This window comes from Antechinus flavipes, chromosome 6 (assembly GCF_016432865.1).
Source record: "Antechinus flavipes isolate AdamAnt ecotype Samford, QLD, Australia chromosome 6, AdamAnt_v2, whole genome shotgun sequence".
In the NCBI taxonomy this organism is placed as follows: Eukaryota; Metazoa; Chordata; class Mammalia; order Dasyuromorphia; family Dasyuridae; genus Antechinus; species Antechinus flavipes.
The window spans coordinates 183392366-183410325 of NC_067403.1; the positions used below are offsets into that span (position 1 = coordinate 183392366).

Below are 17960 nucleotides of genomic sequence, written 5' to 3' on the forward strand. Positions count from 1 at the left end.
GTCCTGCACCAAACAAGGGTGGTCCCGCACCAAACAATGGGGGGTCCCTGCACCAAAGGGGGTCCTGCACCAAACAATGGGGGTCCCTGCATGAAACAATGGGGGGCTTGCACCAAACAGGGGGTCCCTACACCAAAGGGGGGTCCCCCACCAAACAAGGGTGGTCCCTGCACCAAAGGGGGTCCTGCACCAAACAAGGGGGGGTCCCTGCATGAAACAAGGGGGGTCCCGTACCAAACAGGGAGGTCCCTACACCAAAGGGGATTCTGCACCAAACAAGGGTGGTCCCTGCACCAAAGGGGGTCCTGCACCAAACAAGGGTGGTCCCGCACCAAACAATGGGGGGTCCCTGCACCAAAGGGGGTCCTGCACCAAACAATGGGGGTCCCTGCATGAAACAATGGGGGGCTTGCACCAAACAGGGGGTCCCTACACCAAAGGGGGTCCCACACCACACAAGGGTGGTCCCTGCACCAAAGGGGGTCCTGCACCAAACAAGGGGGGGTCCCTGCATGAAACAAGGGGGGGCTTGCACCAAACAGGGGGTCCCTACACCAAAGGGAGTCCTGCACCAAACAAGGGTGGTCCCGCACCAAACAATGGGGGGTCCCTGCACCAAAGGGGGTCCCGCACCACACAAGGGGGGGTCCCACACCAAACAATGGGGGGTCCCTGCATGAAACAATGGGGGTCCCGTACCAAACAGGGAGGTCCCTACACCAAAGGGGGTCCTGCACCAAACAAGGGGGGGTCCCTGCATGAAACAATGGGGGTCCCGTACCAAACAGGGAGGTCCCTACACCAAAGGGGATTCTGCACCAAACAAGGGTGGTCCCTGCACCAAAGGGGGTCCTGCACCAAACAAGGGTGGTCCCTGCACCAAAGGGGTCCTGCACCAAACAAGGGGGGGGTCCCTGCATGAAACAAGGGGGGTCCCGTACCAAACAGGGAGGTCCCTACACCAAAGGGGGTCCCGCACCAAACAAAGGGGGTCCCGCACCAAACAAGGGGGGGGGGTCCTACACCAAACAAGGGTAGTCCCGCACCAAACAATGGAAGGTCCCTGCACCAAAGGGGGTCCCGCACCATACAAGGGGGGTCCCCCACCAAACAAGGGGGGGGTCCTACACCAAAGGGGGTCCTGCACCAAACAAGGGGGGTCCTGCACCAAACAAGGGTGGTCCCTGCACCAAAGGGGGTCCCACACCACACAAGGGGGGGTCCCTGCATGAAACAATGGGGGTCCCGCACCAAACAGGGGGTCCCTATACCAAAGGAGGTCCTGCACCAAACAAGGGAGGATTCTGCACCAAACAGGGGATCCCTACACCAAAGGGGGTCCTGTACCAAACAAGGGGGGTCCTGCACCAAACAGCGGGTCCCGACACCAAAGGGGGTCCTGCACCAAACAAGGATGGTCCCGCACCAAACAATGGGGGTCCCGCACCAAACAAGGGTGGTCCCTGCACCAAAGAGGGTCCTGCACCAAACAAGGGGGTCCCTGCACCAAAGGGGGTCCCGCACCACACAAGGGGGGGTCTCTGCATGAAACAATGGGGGTCCCACACCAAACGGGGGTCCCTACACCAAGGGGGTCCTGCACCAAACAAGGGTGGTCCCGCACCAAACAATGGGGGGGTCCCTGCACCAAAGGGGGTCCTGCACCACACAAGGGGGGTTCTGCACCAAATGGGGGTCCCTACACCAAAGGGGGTCCTGTACCAAACAAGGGGGGGTCCCTGCATGAAACAAGGGGGGGTCCTGCACCAAACAGGAAGTCCCTACACCAAAGGGGATTCTGCACCAAACAAGGGGGGTCCCGCACCAAACAGGGAGGTCCCTACACCAAAGGGGGTCCTGCACCAAACAAGGGGGGGTCCTACACCAAACAAGGGGGGTTCTGCACCAAATGGGGGTCCCGCACCACACAAGGGTGGTCCCGCACCAAAGGGGGTCCTGTACCAAACAGGGGATCCCTACACCAAAGGGGGTCCCGCACCACACAAGGGGGGGGTCTCTGCATGAAACAAGGGGGGTTCTGCACCAAACGGGGGTCCCTACACCAAAGGGGGTCCTGCACCAAACAAGGGTGGTCCCTGCACCAAAGGGGGTCCCGCACCACACAAGGGGGGTCCTGCACCAAAGGGGGTCCTGCACCAAACAAGGGAGGGTCCCTGCATGAAACAAGGGGGGGCTTGCACCAAACAGGGGGTCCCTACACCAAAGGGAGTCCTGCACCAAACAAGGGTGGTCCCGCACCAAACAATGGGGGGTCCCTGCACCAAAGGGGGTCCTGCACCAAACAATGGGGGTCCCTGCACCAAAGGGGATCCCGCACCACACAAGGGGGGTCCCGCACCAAACAATGGGGGTCCCACACCAAACAGGGGGGTCCCTACACCAAGGGGGTCCTGCACCAAACAAGGGGGGGGTCCCTGCATGAAACAATGGGGGTCCCGTACCAAACAGGGAGGTCCCTACACCAAAGGGGATTCTGCACCAAACAAGGGTGGTCCCTGCACCAAAGGGGGTCCTGCACCAAACAAGGATAGTCCCGCACCAAACAAGGGTGGTCCCTGCACCAAAGGGGTCCTGCACCAAACAAGGGGGGGTCCCTGCATGAAACAAGGGGGGGTCCCGTACCAAACAGGGAGGTCCCTACACCAAAGGGGGTCCTGCACCAAACAAGGGTGGTCCCGCACCAAACAATGGGGGGTCCCTGCACCAAAGGGGGTCCCGCACCACACAAGGGGGGTCCTACACCAAAGGGGGTCCTGCACCAAACAAGGGGGGGTCCCTGCATGAAACAAGGGGGGGCTTGCACCAAACAGGGGCTCCCTACACCAAAGGGAGTCCTGCACCAAACAAGGGTGGTCCCGCACCAAACAATGGGGGGTCCCTGCACCAAAGGGGGTCCCGCACCACACAAGGGGGGTCCCTGCATGAAACAATGGGGGGGCTTGCACCAAACAGGGGGTCCCTACACCAAAGGGGGTCCCGCACCAAACAAGGGTGGTCCCTGCACCAAAGGGGGTCCTGCACCAAACAAGGGGGGGTCCCTGCATGAAACAAGGGGGGGCTTGCACCAAACAGGGGCTCCCTACACCAAAGGGAGTCCTGCACCAAACAAGGGTGGTCCCGCACCAAACAATGGGGGGTCCCTGCACCAAAGGGGGTCCCGCACCAACAAGGGGGGTCCCGCACCAAACAATGGGGAGTCCCTGCATGAAACAATGGGGGTCCCGTACCAAACAGGGAGGTCCCTACACCAAAGGGGGTCCTGCACCAAACAAGGGGGGGGTCCCTGCATGAAACAATGGGGGTCCCGTACCAAACAGGGAGGTCCCTACACCAAAGGGGATTCTGCACCAAACAAGGGTGGTCCCTGCACCAAAGGGGGTCCTGCACCAAACAAGGGTGGTCCCGTACCAAACAGGGAGGTCCCTACACCAAAGGGGGTCCTGCACCAAACAAGGGGGGGTCCCTGCATGAAACAAGGGGGGTCCCGTACCAAACAGGGAGGTCCCTACACCAAAGGGGGTCCTGCACCAAACAAGGGTGGTCCCGCACCAAACAATGGGGGGTCCCTGCACCAAAGGGGGTCCCGCACCACACAAGGGGGGTCCCTGCATGAAACAATGGGGGGGCTTGCACCAAACAGGGGGGTCCCTACACCAAAGGGGGTCCCGCACCAAACAAGGGTGGTCCCTGCACCAAAGGGGGTCCTGCACCAAACAAGGGGGGGTCCCTGCATGAAACAAGGGGGGGCTTGCACCAAACAGGGGCTCCCTACACCAAAGGGAGTCCTGCACCAAACAAGGGTGGTCCTGCACCAAACAATGGAGGGTCCCTGCACCAAAGGGGGTCCCGCACCACACAAGGGGGGTCCCGCACCAAACAATGGGGGTCCCTGCATGAAACAATGGGGGGGCTTGCACCAAACAGGGGGTCCCTACACCAAAGGGGGTCCCGCACCAAACAAGGGTGGTCCCTGCACCAAAGGGGGTCCTGCACCAAACAAGGGGGGTCCCTGCATGAAACAAGGGGGGGCTTGCACCAAACAGGGGGGTCCCTACACCAAAGGGAGTCCTGCACCAAACAAGGGTGGTCCCGCACCAAACAATGGGGGGTCCCTGCACCAAAGGGGGTCCCGCACCAACAAGGGGGGTCCCGCACCAAACAATGGGGGTCCCTGCATGAAACAATGGGGGGGCTTGCACCAAACAGGGGGGTCCCTGCACCAAAGGGGGTCCTGCACCAAACAAGGGTGGTCCCGCAGCAAACAATGGGGGGTCCCTGCACCAAAGGGGGTCCTGCACCAACAAGGGGGGTCCCGCACCAAACAATGGGGGTCCCTGCATGAAACAATGGGGGGGCTTGCACCAAACAGGGGGGTCCCTGCACCAAAGGGGGTCCTGCACCAAACAAGGGTGGTCCCGCACCAAACAATGGGGGGTCCCTGCACCAAAGGGGGTCCCGCACCACACAAGGGGGGTCCCTGCATGAAACAATGGGGGTCCCACACCAAACAGGGGGGTCCCTGCATCAAAGGGGGTCCTGCACCAAACAAGGGGGGGTCCCTGCATGAAACAAGGATGGTCCTGCACCAAACAGGGGGTCCCTACACCAAAGGGGATCCTGCACCACAAGGGGGGTCCCTGCATGAAACAATGGGGGTCCCGCACCAAACAGGGGGGTCCCTGCACCAAAGGGGGTCCCGCACCAAACAGGGGGGTCCCTGCACCAAAGGGGGTCCTGCACCAAACAATGGGGGGTCCAGGCAGGAGCTCTTCTTTGTCATTAGACAACAAGGGTCAAGAGACTTATTAGGAAGGTACAGCTGGAAAGTAAAGGGCTTGGGGGGAGGGGGTGGCAGGGCTCCGTGAGGGTGAGGTCTTAGATGAGAGGAGTAGTGGGAGTGAATACTTGGGAGACATGGGAGCAAAGGGAGAAGGGGCGTGAGAAGTGGACAGCAGCTTCCTCCCTCCACAACGGCCCCGCCATCCTGCTTGCTTTCCCTCAAACGGCAATGGGACAAACGGAAAACCAGCCTGGGCGCTCCTTTCTCCGGACGCCCTGAGCAGCTACGGGCCGCCGACCCCCGAGGCTCCCTTTGGGAGAGACCTCCCTCTCCATCCTGAAACCAGCGGAGCCACCACAAGGGGGACCCAAACGAGCCCTGGCTCAGAGGCATTCGCCGAAGGGAAAGGCCCCATCCACAATGGGAAGGAAGGGCCCGGGCCCCGGCCCCGGGAAGGAGCCCCAGGCAGACCCTCAGCGGGGCGAGGGCCCCTGGGAAGGAAGGGGAAGCCCAGTGTCCAGGGCTCTGGGCAGAAGCAGCCCACTGCCGGCGGGGGGCACCCACGGAGAGAGCCAGGGCTCTCCAGAAGTACTGAGACGACCCGTAGCTCAGGGGTTCTAAGGACCTGCTCCCCCGGGGGTGATGGCCGGTCCCTTTCTTGATACGATACAGTGAGTCTGGGAGGTTAGCCCCGAGGGGCCTGGCCGGCTGCCCCTCACAGGCAGGGCCGCGCAGCTTGGGCTCGGGGACCTGAGAGAGTCACATTCTGCGAAGAATCCATAAGATTCTGATAAACGCACTTAAATCGATGGGTTATTTCTGCCCCTTGAGACTTGGCCAGAGTCTGGGCAAAGCCTGGCCCAAGCCCCCCAGCTGCCTTGCTGGGGCCCAAGGAGCCGTCTGCCTTAGCCACGAAGCCCTCCCCCTCCTCGGCTGCAGTCTCTGTCCACGCTCCCGGCCTCCCTGGGGCCCGGGCAGCTCTGCTGCTCGGTGGGGGGCCGGGCCGTGGGGGGAAGGAGGCTGCCCCGGCAGGTTCCCCGGGCACTTCGCTGAGGCTGAGCCCGGCACGCCAAGAGCTCGATGCCCCCAGCCCTGGCCGCCCTCTGCCTCCGGGAGGCAGCCCCGGTGACGCTACCTTCTTTGCTCTGGGCTGCTCGGGGGATGCTGGGACACGGCTCCCGTGCTCAGGCAGCTTCCGTCTCCTGGAGGCTTCTCGGTTTGGGGTATCGTCGGGTGCCCCATTTTCACTGGCAAGACTTGGTTCTTCGGGGCCCTGGCTCAGGAAACAGAATGGAAGAGATCTCTATTCCCCAGCCAGAGAGCGCTCCTCCGTTTCCATCCAAGGAGCCCCAACCAAAGGGGCGGGAGGAACAAGGAAGCGCGCTTTGGGCTCCCTTGCCCCCCACTCCCACCCCAGCGCAGGCGACGCTCGAGGTGACCCGTGACTAAAAGGTGACTTGGGCGCCTCAGCAGCTGCGCCTCAGGGCTGAGATCGGGCGTCGCCCCCCAGCATTTCCCCAGTTTACCTCCTGGCTGCTCAACCCGACAGTCACTTTAAAAAGCAGGACCTGTTAGAGAAGAGCCGCAGGCCCTGCTTCTCGGCCTTGTTAGGGGGCTGATCAGAAAGCGCAGGAACAAGCATTAAGCAGAGGCACCTTTCTTCCCCCGGGCTGCGGGCACCTCCCGCTAGCCCCCCGGGGTGAAGGGCGGGCACGGAGACCTGGGTGCGGGCCTGAGACCCTCAGCTGCGCCTGCGCCTGCCACCGCTTGGGTGGGACCTTGCTGGGAGGGACCTGCAGTTTCCCCAGATGTAGAACCGGGCCTGGGACCTCCCGGATCACCCGGTCCCCCTGCTCCCACTCCGAGCTCTCGGGCCAGTCTCGATGAAGCTCCCGGGACGACGGACCTGGCTTCCAGACGCTTGTCCCCGGCCCGCAGGGCCCAAGCAGCCTGGCCTGGCCTTGTTGCCCAGGGAAGACTTGGCAGGCAGAGCGGCCAGGCTATGTCTGCAGCTGGGCCAAGGGAATGGATTTTGCGATTCTGACGGTGAGTTTTACTTAGCAATCAAGGCCCTGATTTGAGGGCTAGCCAGGCAGCGTGACCTTGAGTTTGGAGGCCGGCTCAGGCGGGAGAGGGAGCATTCAAGCTTCTCTCCCCCGAACCCTAGACTCCTCTGGTAAGGTGACCCATGCAGGTCATTTCAGAAGTAGCCAGAGCAAGAAGTGACCCGAAATGCGCCAGGGGAATCACCTGACCCACGGAGGAGCGCATTTAGACTGGCCACCCAGGGGCCCCCTGACGGGCACCGGTTCTCCCTGAATGATCCCAGGGCTTTCTAATCTGCTGATAGGCCGACATGAATGCAAAGTCTCCCTTTTCACTCACTTCCTGAATCCCACCTGAGTGTTCCTCCCGCCACTTTTTCTCCCCCAAAAGAACACAAACATTCACTAGATAAAGAGAGAACAAGGTTAAAACAAAACAGTGCTGGGCTCCGAGAGGGTCTTAAGCCAGCAGCGGGGCTCGGGTTTCCTCCTCAATCTGACCCATCCTCTGGCATCTTCTTTGCCTGAGCCTTGGATGTGGAAAGAGTTTGGCTTTCCCAGGCCAGGGGCCCCACCCACGCTGGCTCTTGGGGGACCTTCACCTCACCCCCAAGGAGTCAGATTCTGAGGATCCCCCACCCTGCCACGGACACCAAGGCTCCTTCTGGTTTCCGAGCCACCATCTTGTAACTACGTGCACACCACACTCTCACAGCCGTTAGGTGGTGCTTGAGGGAGGGCCCTTTGTAGATGAGGTCCCCTAGTGTGAGGGCAGGAGCTGAGGAGGAGAAGCTCGGCGAGTCAGGGACCCGACTCACTGAGGAAGCAAAGGGGGTGACCGGGGCTGGAGCAACAGGGCTGCCTGGGCAACAGCAAAGAGGGTCTGACTGGGGCGAGGGAGGAATAACTAAACCTGAGGCAGGAGGGGCTGGGGGGTGGGGGCGGCCCCAGCAGCCGTCACTAGCAAGGAGTCTCTCTGAAAGAGATGGACTTTCTGGGCGCCCTGGGCAAAGGAGAGCACTGTCTTACCCCAAGCTTGTAGCCCTCAAGCGACTTCCAGGTTTCGCCCATCATTTGATAGAAGCTTTCTTCCTGTTTTCTTAGTTTCGTTTCCTGGCGAGGTTTCAAGACATTCTTCAAGTATCCACTGCTCTGCTCATAGAAAGCAATGACTCCTGGTGAATCTAGCCTGGTGCTCCCCATCCCCGGGCCCTGCGGGGGGTCTCCCCACCCCCCTCGGGCCGTCGCTTTGGTGCTATGGAGGCTACTAGGCCCTCTCAGCCCCCTCCCCGTTCCTCATTGTCCGACACCGACTCCGCCCGGCCCTCCGCACTGGTCCTTCCCGGTGCCCTGCTTAGTCCGGGAGCCCCAGGGCAGGAGGTTCAGAGGTGGAGGAAGACACGGGGCAGAATGACCTCGGCTTACAGTTGTCTCAGGTTTAGAGTGACACGGTTAGATGTGCATCCCTGGGGCTCATTAGAAATGTCATTCTGTTCATTTCTGAAACATCCGCCTCCTCCCCGCAGGCCCATGGACCAGTGACATGGGGATCAAGGACAAAGCAGACTCTGGGAGGACAGGCAGGGTCCCACCGTTAAGGAAGAGAACCAGCATGTACTAGGCCCTGGGAAAGGCACAGTGCTGGGTGATGGGGATACAAATAGAGAGAGAAAACCAGACCGGCCCTTGAAGCAGTTGCATTCTAATGTGGGGACACGGCACACACAAGGGAGCGAGAGCAGGAGTGGGGGTAGGGGGCCGTGAAGTCTGGAAGCCAGGAACAGGGCAGAGGGGAGCCAAGGTCCCGGGAACAACAGAAGCCGGGCCCAGAGGACACTCGGTGTAAGAGGGTTTTCAGCAAAGAACAAAGGAGAGATGTTAAATCTACTTTAGCCCACTTTCTCCTCTCTTTCAAAATGGAAAGAAGTCCAGAGAATGTCCAAAACATGGAGGGCCCCTTGGGGTCCTCACAGACGGCCTTGGGGAGGCTCCTTGGCCGATAGCCGTCTGAGGGCCCATTGGGCCTGAGCTTGGGCTCCCGGAGGGGACTCTGCCTGCCCTCAGCCCCAGCTGCAGATGCCCTCTGCACCCCCAAAGCACCGCAGAGGCCTCTGGGAAGCCCCGGGGAAGAAGAGCTCACCTTGGTGCTCAGGGTCTCCTGCTGCTTTTCTCTTACACGTTTTTGCCTTCTTTTGTTCTCATCTTCGGTTACTAGGACAACAAAACACAGGAGTGCTTTTTTATTCCCTAATTACCTAGCAAATTACCCGCCCAGCTCAGAAGAGACGTGCTCAGAATTTACAGTAGAGGAAGCCTTCCAGCCTCCCTCCATCAGGGACCCGGGCGTAGGAGGCAGCCTTCTCTGCCCGGGCACAAAGACCAGCAGGGAACCAAAAGTTCTGTCCTGGAACCCGGGCTGTGAGGACCCGAGGACTGCGGCAGCTGGAACAGCGCGCACGAGAGCACTGGGCCTGAGGCCACGAGACCCGAGTTCAAATCCAGTCTTAGGCGCTCACTAGCTGGGACCCTGGACAAGTCACCCACCTCTGTCTGCCAGTTTCCTCCTCTGTAAAACAAGACTCTCCCAAGGCTGCTGGGATGTGATATTTGTAAGACGTTTTGCACCTCTGAAAGCACTCTAGCAACGCTAGTTCTCATCCTAGAGAGAGCCGCGCTGGCTGGCTGACTGAATGGGAGGCGGCTGGCAGGCCGCCCGGCCTGGGAGAGAATCTCTGTCAGACGGCTAGAGTCATGTGGTCTGACCCCACGTTTTCAAGGAGGAAACGGAGGAAGACCTGGCTCTGGCTCGGGGCTTCTCAGGGGCCGGGAGGGATGGGACTTGAAGGCCAGTGACCTGAGCCGCCCTGCCCTTCTACAAGGCTGCAGGACTTCCCCAGACGGGCGGGAGGGAACGCCAAAGCCTCCCAACCATGCCAGTGACGGCCAGCCTGGGGCGCGCTCACAGCCCAGGGGCTCTGAAAAGGGCGGTGGGGGGGCCTGAATGGGAACCTCCATTTCCTGGCTTCCTCCCAGGCCCAGCTAGAGTCCCACCCCCTGCCGGAGGCTCTTCTTGTGCCTTCTCTCTGGTGAGTGTCTCATTTGTCCCGCGTCCATCCCGTAGGAGCTTAATACGCACTAGCTGACACAAGGCATTTCAATATAATCGTTTTCCTTTGGGAGACTAAGAATTTTTTTTATGCATTTAAAAACATTCTTCTAAGAAGGGGTCTGGGGGCATCACCCAGGCTGTCCAAGGGGCCATGACCCCAAAGAGTCAAGAACCGTGATATTAAACCAAGCAAGGACTATTTTTAGGCATACATTTTAAGATCTTCAAGGGAACCAAACAAACCAGTAGGACGACCAAAAAGCTTTGGGATCAGGAGGGGAAGGAGTTGAGGGGGACGCAGCCGTGTATCTACAGCAACCGAGGGCGATGGGGCCACAGGAGGGGGCTGCCCGGAGGCTCGGCCTTCTTGCTTCCCTGCCATCTGCTCCTCTCACAGCCCTCACCCACCACTCTGGTTTCCCCAGAGGGCTTCTCTCCTAGGAAGAGGCAGAACATTCCCGGCATACCCAGACAGACAACAGCTCCTGGGCGGGTGTCCTAGAGTCCCTTCCCCTCCCCACTGAGTCTGCTAGAGCTCGGGCCCGAGACTCGGCACCTCGGCGCCCGAGTCTGCTAGACCTGCAGCTCCTAAAACAACTGGGCAGTAGGAGGCCACAGCTTGCCTCATGGGATGGAGATGAAGGCTGAGGAAAGCCGAGTCCTGAGTTCTAATCTGCCCCTACTTATAGTTGTCTGAGTCAGAATCAATAGCAAGCCAGCCTTTCTCTTCCTCTTTCTTTCTTTCTAGCTTTTTATTTTCAAAACATATGTGCTAAATTTCAACATTCATCCTCGCAAAACCTTGAGTTCCAAATTTTTTTCTCCTTCCCTTCCCTCCACCCTTTCCCCTAGATGGCAAATAATCTACTATAGGTTAACCACGTGCAATTCTTCTATATATATATATGTTCAAAGTTATCTTGTGACACAAGAAAAATCAGATCAAAAAGGGAAGAAAATGAGAAAGAAAACAAAATGCAAACACACAAACAACAAAAAGTGAGACTGCGATGTTGTGGACGGCACTCAGTGCCTGCAGTCCTCTCTCTGGGTGGGAAGCCACTTCTCCATCACAAGAGCATTGGAACGAAGGCACTTTATTGCTCTAGTTTCACTCCTTCTCTGCAAAGTGGGTGGGATGGGAAGGGCCCTCTCAGGGACGGGGAAGCTTCTGCTGCCTAGCTGTGGTTACAGGGAGGAAGAACCCCGATGCCCAACTCAGGGAAATAATCCAGGAAGTGAGCACCCTGGAACGCCTTCCAGGCCCCAAGCTAAACCGGGCGGGGGGACAGTGTGGCTTGCTTTGATTTTCTCTCTTTAAATTTCTCTGTTTTTATTCTGAACCTGATGGTTTTTTCATCCACCATTCAGAAGAGCGCCAGAAGACTGTACGAGAAACGGTGACTCCCTGCTGGGTGTGAGCAGCCCGCAACATCTCAATCCCCTATTCCTGGCCACCAAAGTGGCAAGGCTGGTTCTGAGAGCCGGGCGGGCTTGGCGCCCTTCCGCGGGGCCCCGAGGCCGACGTCAGGCTGGGACCGGTTAGCTGCCAGCGGCACGGCTCGGAGTCGCCGTCAGGACTGGGCTGAAGGGCCTGGTGCAGGGAATCCTGCCAGACCTGGAGGCCCCGGGTCCCGAGTTTCAGACCTCTCCCCGCCAGGGGAAGCACTGAAGGAAGCAGCGGAATGAAGGAAGGAGGGCGACCATGGCGTGAGGCTTTGTGTGGCTAGCCCAGAGAATGGCTGCCCGAGGAAGGGGAGGCTAAAGCCACGTTCCCATCTCCCACTGGGGGGGGGGGGTGTCACAGGCGCCCTCACCCACGGCGTCCCCGGACCCTGACGCAGCTGTCCAGCGGGTGCGCTGCCCTTCCCAGAAGCCAAGGACAGAGCCCTGGAGCGCTCTCCCACCGTGCTGCCCTGAGACAGCCCTGAACCTAGCCATTCCAGCCCCTCCTCCCTCGTTCCCTGGTCCGCATCCCGGGCTCGTCCGCAAGGACACAACGAGAAGCTTCACCAGGAGCCCAGGCGGGCACGAGAGCTCGGAGGGGCCGAGCGACCCGGTCAGAGTGAAGGGAGCGAGCTACAGTGGGGAGACCCGCTCCTCTTTGTAGTTCTCCTAGTCACGGGGCGAAGTTTACTGAAGTGAGGAGACGCCCTTACCAAGCGGATGGCATCGTAAGGGAATTCAGTAAAGAAACTGAAGCAAGGGTTCCCACCCAGGCAGCTTTCAATCGCAGCCCGGGGAAGGCTAGGAAGTAACCTCCGGGGGAATTAAGGGCAGACCTCTCTTTCCATGTACGATTCTCGGCTTGTTTTATTGACCTGGAAATGCCGATTTTATTAAGGGTTTGAGTGCCAAATAAAGTCATTCAAATAAGTAACTGGAGGCCAACTTTGTCCATAACATTCTTTACACGTCCTACATTAGTGAGCTGGAAATACCGTGACTCTGGCGTTGAACTTCCCCAGATGGTGACTAACTGCACTGAAGGAAGCACTCTCCAGTTTTCCAGGAACGAAAACCCAGCTTATTTGCCGACTCTGTTCCCCGTTTTAATAACTGGCCCGACGCGGTCTTTTCTCCGCGGTAATGGCTTTGTTTCCCTGGCCTGTCCAATGTCCCGGCCAGTGGTGCCATTCTATCTGCCCACTCATTCAGGGGGGAGGGAGGCCACTGCTGAGCCAGGGCCGGGCACCCCCACGTCCAGATGCGGGCGATCTGACTATCCCCCTCCCACCTCCTGCATGTTTGTTTTCCAAAGGCCGTCCTCTGGCCAGGAAAACGGAAGGGAAATCAGGATGGACCCTCCCTGCCCCCTCCCTGAGCGGGCACCTCTCTCGGCTCACACAGTCTCCACCTCCCCGATCACGGGCGGGCTCTCTGAGAGTCATCATCTGTACCTTCCCCCACCTCAAGCTTCTCTTTCCTTTTTCAATCTAAGCTAGACAGGCAGGAATCAGCATCTGGGGGGGTCTTAGGGTGACTTTTTTCTTGCGAAGTTAACATCAACCTTCTCAAACATTTCTATGTGCAAACAACAAAGAAAAAGAGGTTTTTTAAAAGTCTGGCAACTAAGTGGCACACCAAATAGAGGGCAAGGCTTAGAATCTCAAAGAGCTGAGTTCAAATCCCACCTCAGAGCCTAATAAGTAACCCTGGACAAGCCACTTCACCCCTGTTTGCCTCAGATGGGGACCATAACAGCATCTCCCTCTCAGGATTGTTGTGAAGATCAAATATGAGACAGTATTTGAAAAGTACTTTGAAAAGTGCTCTGGAAAAGCTGAACGCTGACAGGAGCTCCTGCACTTCTACTATTAAGGGCACATTAAATTTAACAAGAGCGCCAACATGCCAACGTGCCCGGCTTCTCCGTGTCCCTTTCTGGACTCTCTTCTGGTTTTGTTTTTTTCAAGCTTCATTGATGGTATCTTTTTCACATCCTTGTCATTGCCCCCTGACTCCGTCCCCAAAGCTTTCCTCTGCCACCAACAGAGAAAGGACCGCTCACTCCCTCCTTGGAGAGGGGGAGACAGAGAGAGACAGAGACAGGCAGAGACAAGGAGATAGAAGGGGGAGAGAGAGAGCTGGAGAGGAGAGGAGAGACAAGGGAGCAGGCTCCAGCAGAGATCGGGATAGCTGGAGTTTCTCTGCACACCACGCTGTGAATCTGACTCGGGCCCAGCCTGTCTCCCCACCTCGCCCTTCCCCTTTCTGGCCGCAGTCCTGGCCAGTGTTGACATGGTTCCTGTTTCTTCACGCCCCGCTCTGGGCCCCGCGCCTCCCAGCACGAGCAGTCCCCGTCCTTCCCGGGCCCCTGCTCAGTCCTTCTGGCCCTGGCCCAGACACCAGCCTCAACATTCTGGCTTCTCCTGACACCCCTTTCTCCTCCTTGCTTTCCAGCTTCTTTGGGGGGATCAACATATGTCCTGCCTCTTGATAAATGTGGGGGACCCCAAGGACCTGCTCTCGTGGGCCTCAGACACTGCCTAGGCATGTGACCTGAGTATGTCACTTCACCTCTTTGCCTCAGTTTCCTCACCTGTGAAAGGGGAGCATAGTGCACCTCCCTCCCAGGGCAATTCTGAAGATGATACAGGGTAATAACTGTAAATGGCTCCGCACAGTACCTAGCACATGGGAAGCCTTCTATCCATGGATTGTCACCACCATCAGTCCGTGTCCCAGCCGCCGCTCACACGCCCGGTGCACAATGGGCGCCGAGAGGCGGGAGGGCCACAGGTGTGTCACACAGCCAGCTCAGAAGGGAGCTCATCATCCTTCCTCCCCCTCTTTTGGGGGTCCTGATCCTCTCAGGAGCCCCACCCTCCTTCCACTCCCCAATTCTAAACCTCGGCATCAGCTTCAGCCCCTTCTCCACCCACACATCTTTCACAATGAAGAAATGGTGACCCAGAGAGCTTCAGCAAATGACCACCTGCAGTCACAGAGTAACAAAGAAACCGCACACACCAGGAAAAGACAGAGAATCAGACATCTGGATTATCCCCAGCATTAGCTTACCTGTCAAACACACTTCGGGCGGCGCTTGAGGTGTAAGCCACGGGGTAGTCACCAAGATAATTAAAGTCAGGATAGCAAGAAACAGCAAACCCCGGCCACCCAGCAAAAAGATATCCTTCCATCCTAATGAGAGAAAAAAAACGGGGGGTGAGAATGGAGAAAGGCCATGGATCTAGCCATGAAGACATCACTGATAACCTTGGAAAAAGTGGTTTCCATTGGGTGGTGTTGTCAAAGCCAGACTGCAGGATAGACAGGTTATTCTTTTTTTTTTTTTTAAATAACTTTTTATTGATAGAACCCATGTCAGGGTAATTTTTTACAGCATTATTCCTTGCACTCACTTCTGTTCCGATTTTTCCCCTCCTTCCCTCGACCCCCTCCCCCAGATGGCAAGCAGTCCTTTACATGTTAAATAGGTTACAGTATATCCTAGATACAATATATGTTTGCAGAACCGAACAGTTCTCTTGTTGCACAGGGAGAATTGGATTCAGAAGGTAAAAATAATCCAGGAAGAAAAACAAAAATGCAAATAGTTTACATTCATTTCCCAGTGTTCTTTCTTTGGGTGTAGCTGCTTCTTCCATCATTGATCAATTGAAACTGAGTTAGTAGACAGGTTATTCTTGCTTGTAATCCTAAAACCTTCATTTCTAGAATGTCATATTTTAAGCCCTCTGTTTTTGTTTTTGTTTTTTTTTAACATGGAAACAGGTAGATTTTGTATGATCTTGATCACACAATTTGTGTGAAGAGGATTATGTTGGGAGAGAAAAATCTGAGCAAACAGGAAAAATCACAGAAGAGAAAAAAAAAACAGAAAAAAGAAGTGAACATAGCATGTGTTGATTTACATTCAGTCTATTGGGATTGCTTTGGATCAGTGAACTACTAAAGAACCAAGCCTTTCATACTTGATCACGCACATTCCTGCTGTTATTTTATACAATGTATTCCTGGTTCTGCTTCTTTCACCAGCATCAGTTCATGTCAATCTTTTCAGGCCCTCTATAATCAGATTGTTTATCATTTTTTACAGAACAATAATATTTCATTATCTTCATATACTAAACTTGCTCAGCCACTCTCCAGTTGATAGGTATCCACTCCTTTTCTAATTCTTTGCTACTACAAAAAGAGCTGCTATAAACATTGTGGCTCATTTAGGTCCTTTTCCCAATTTTATGATTTCTTTGGGATACAGATCCAGTAATGGCACTGCTGGGTCAAAGGGTATGCACAGTTTGACAGACAATGGGCATCATTCCAGATTGTTTGGATCTACAGAATGGTTGGATCATTTCACAACTCCACAACAATGTATCAGTGTCCCAGTTTTCTCCCATCCCCTCCAACATTTGTCATTATACTTTCCTGTCATCTTAGATAATCTGAAAGATATGAGGTGGTAGCTCAGAGTTGTTTTAATTTTCATATCTCAAATCAATAGTGATTTAGAGTATTTTTCCATATAACTACAAATGGCTTTAATTTCATTATCTGAAAATTGTCTTTTCATATCCTTTGACCATTTATCAATTACAGAATGATGTGTATTCTTATACATTTGACACAGTTCTTTATATATTTTAGAAATGAGACCTTTACCAGTAATACTGGTTGTTAAGAGTCTTCCTCAGCTTTATACTTCCCTTCTAATCTTGTTTCTGTTGGTTTTGTTTGTACAAAAACTTGAATTTAATGTAATCAAAGTTGTCCATTTTGTGATGTTCATAATGCCTTCTTTGGTCATCAATTCCTACCTTCTCCAAAGATTCATGTAACCATTTTGCCCTTATTTTGGTATGGAGTGTGAGATGTAGGTCTATAGATCTATACCGAGTTTCTGACATATTATTTTCCAGTTTTCCCAGCAATTTTTGTCAAATAATGAGTTCTTATTCCAGAAATTGGAGTTTGGGGTTTTATCAAATACTAGATTGATTTAGGCCTTGCTTATTGTGTCACATGTATCTACTCTGTTCCACTGATCCACTACTCTATTTCTTAGCCAGTACCAAATGGTATTGATGACTGCTGCTTTATAATATAGTTTTAGATTTGATATGAAGCCACCATCCTTTGTATTTTTTCATTAATTTGCTTGATATTCTTGACTTTTTGTTCATCTGGATGAATTTTGTTATTATTTTTTCTAGTTCTATAAAATAATGTTCTGGCAGTTTGATTGGTATAATACTGAAAAAGCAGACCAAATTAAGCAGAATTGTAATTTTTATTCTATTAGCTTGACCTATCCATGAACAACTGATATTTTTCCAATTGTTTAGATCTGATTTTATTTGCGAAGTATTTTGTAATTGTGTTCATACAGTTCTTGGGTTTGTCTTGGCAAGTAGAGCCCTCCTCTCAAGTATTTTGTTTTGTCTACAGTAATTTTAAATGAAGTTTTTCTCTCTCTTGCTAATGGGCTTTGTCAATAGTATATAGAAATGCTGGTGTCCTGATGACCTGTTTATTTTATATCCTGCAACTCTGCTAAGCTGTGAATTGTTTCCAGTAGATTTTTGGATGATTTTCTAGGATTCTCTAAGTATATCATCATATCATCCGCAAAGAGTGATAGCTTTATTTTCTCATTGCCTATTCTATCCTTTAATTTTTTTCTTTTCTTATTGCTAAAGCCAATATTTCTAGTACAATGTTGAATAACAGTGATAATAATAGGCATCTTTGTTTCACCCCTGATGAATTGTTTCTTTCAAGTGGCTTGCAAACTCTCCTTGATGTGTGAGGTCTGCAATTTTTCTATAATAATCCTGAGATCTCTTTAAGAATGTGAGCAATGGATTCCTTCAATTTCTATTTTGTTTTGTGGATCTAAGATATCAGGGCAGGGTGATGTCAAAGCCAGACTGCAGAAAATGAGGATGAGGTGATAAAATTGTTAAAACGAGGGTAGACAGTTTTTTCTTAGGAGCTTGGATATGGAAAAATGAGAATTTACAGAGGATAAATAAAGGAGATGGTCTTAACACTGTTTTTGAGTCATATCTGGCTAGGAAAAGTCCTGTATACAAAATAGGAAAGATCTAACTTTATGCCTTTGCTTTAACAATACCACCCAGATCTGTTGACTCCAGTGTGATTTCTCTTTATAAGCAAGGCCAAATCCTACTGTGATGACTCCTTACTTAGTGGCAATGGCCCTGGGACATTCATGACAACATCCTAGAAATGATCAAGCTACAAACACCCAAAGGACAGAGCTTAGTGCGTGACTTGTCCAATGACTAGCAGTGCCAAGTTTTTGCTGGAGACCACAAGATGAACACTATTTGAACACCAGCCACTTTCACAGACTGACTACTAAATGAAAGATGAATAGTAATCTCTGTGAGGGGAAGCTCCCTTTCAATGGGATGACAGTTCCATGGATCCGGCTTAGCTCTCCAGTTCCATGAGGGGGCAGACATGGTGCTGGGAGAAGTTTGGGGGATTCTTCCTGGAGATAGGA

The 17960-nt window shown here is 54.4% G+C and overlaps 1 protein-coding gene across 1 annotated transcript in view; it reads right to left on the minus strand.

Annotated features, from left to right (window-relative positions):
• Nucleotides 1-17960, minus strand: part of UBXN8 (UBX domain protein 8) — a 29642-nt gene that overhangs the window by 9737 nt on the left and 1945 nt on the right. Inside the window, exons 2-5 of the mRNA XM_051965135.1 lie at nt 14480-14602; nt 8987-9057; nt 7876-7998; nt 5937-6074 (exon numbers count right to left, since the gene is read on the minus strand). Of these exons, the coding sequence (XP_051821095.1) occupies nt 5937-6074; nt 7876-7998; nt 8987-9057; nt 14480-14602 (455 nt within the window). The remainder of the gene's footprint in view (nt 1-5936; nt 6075-7875; nt 7999-8986; nt 9058-14479; nt 14603-17960) is intronic.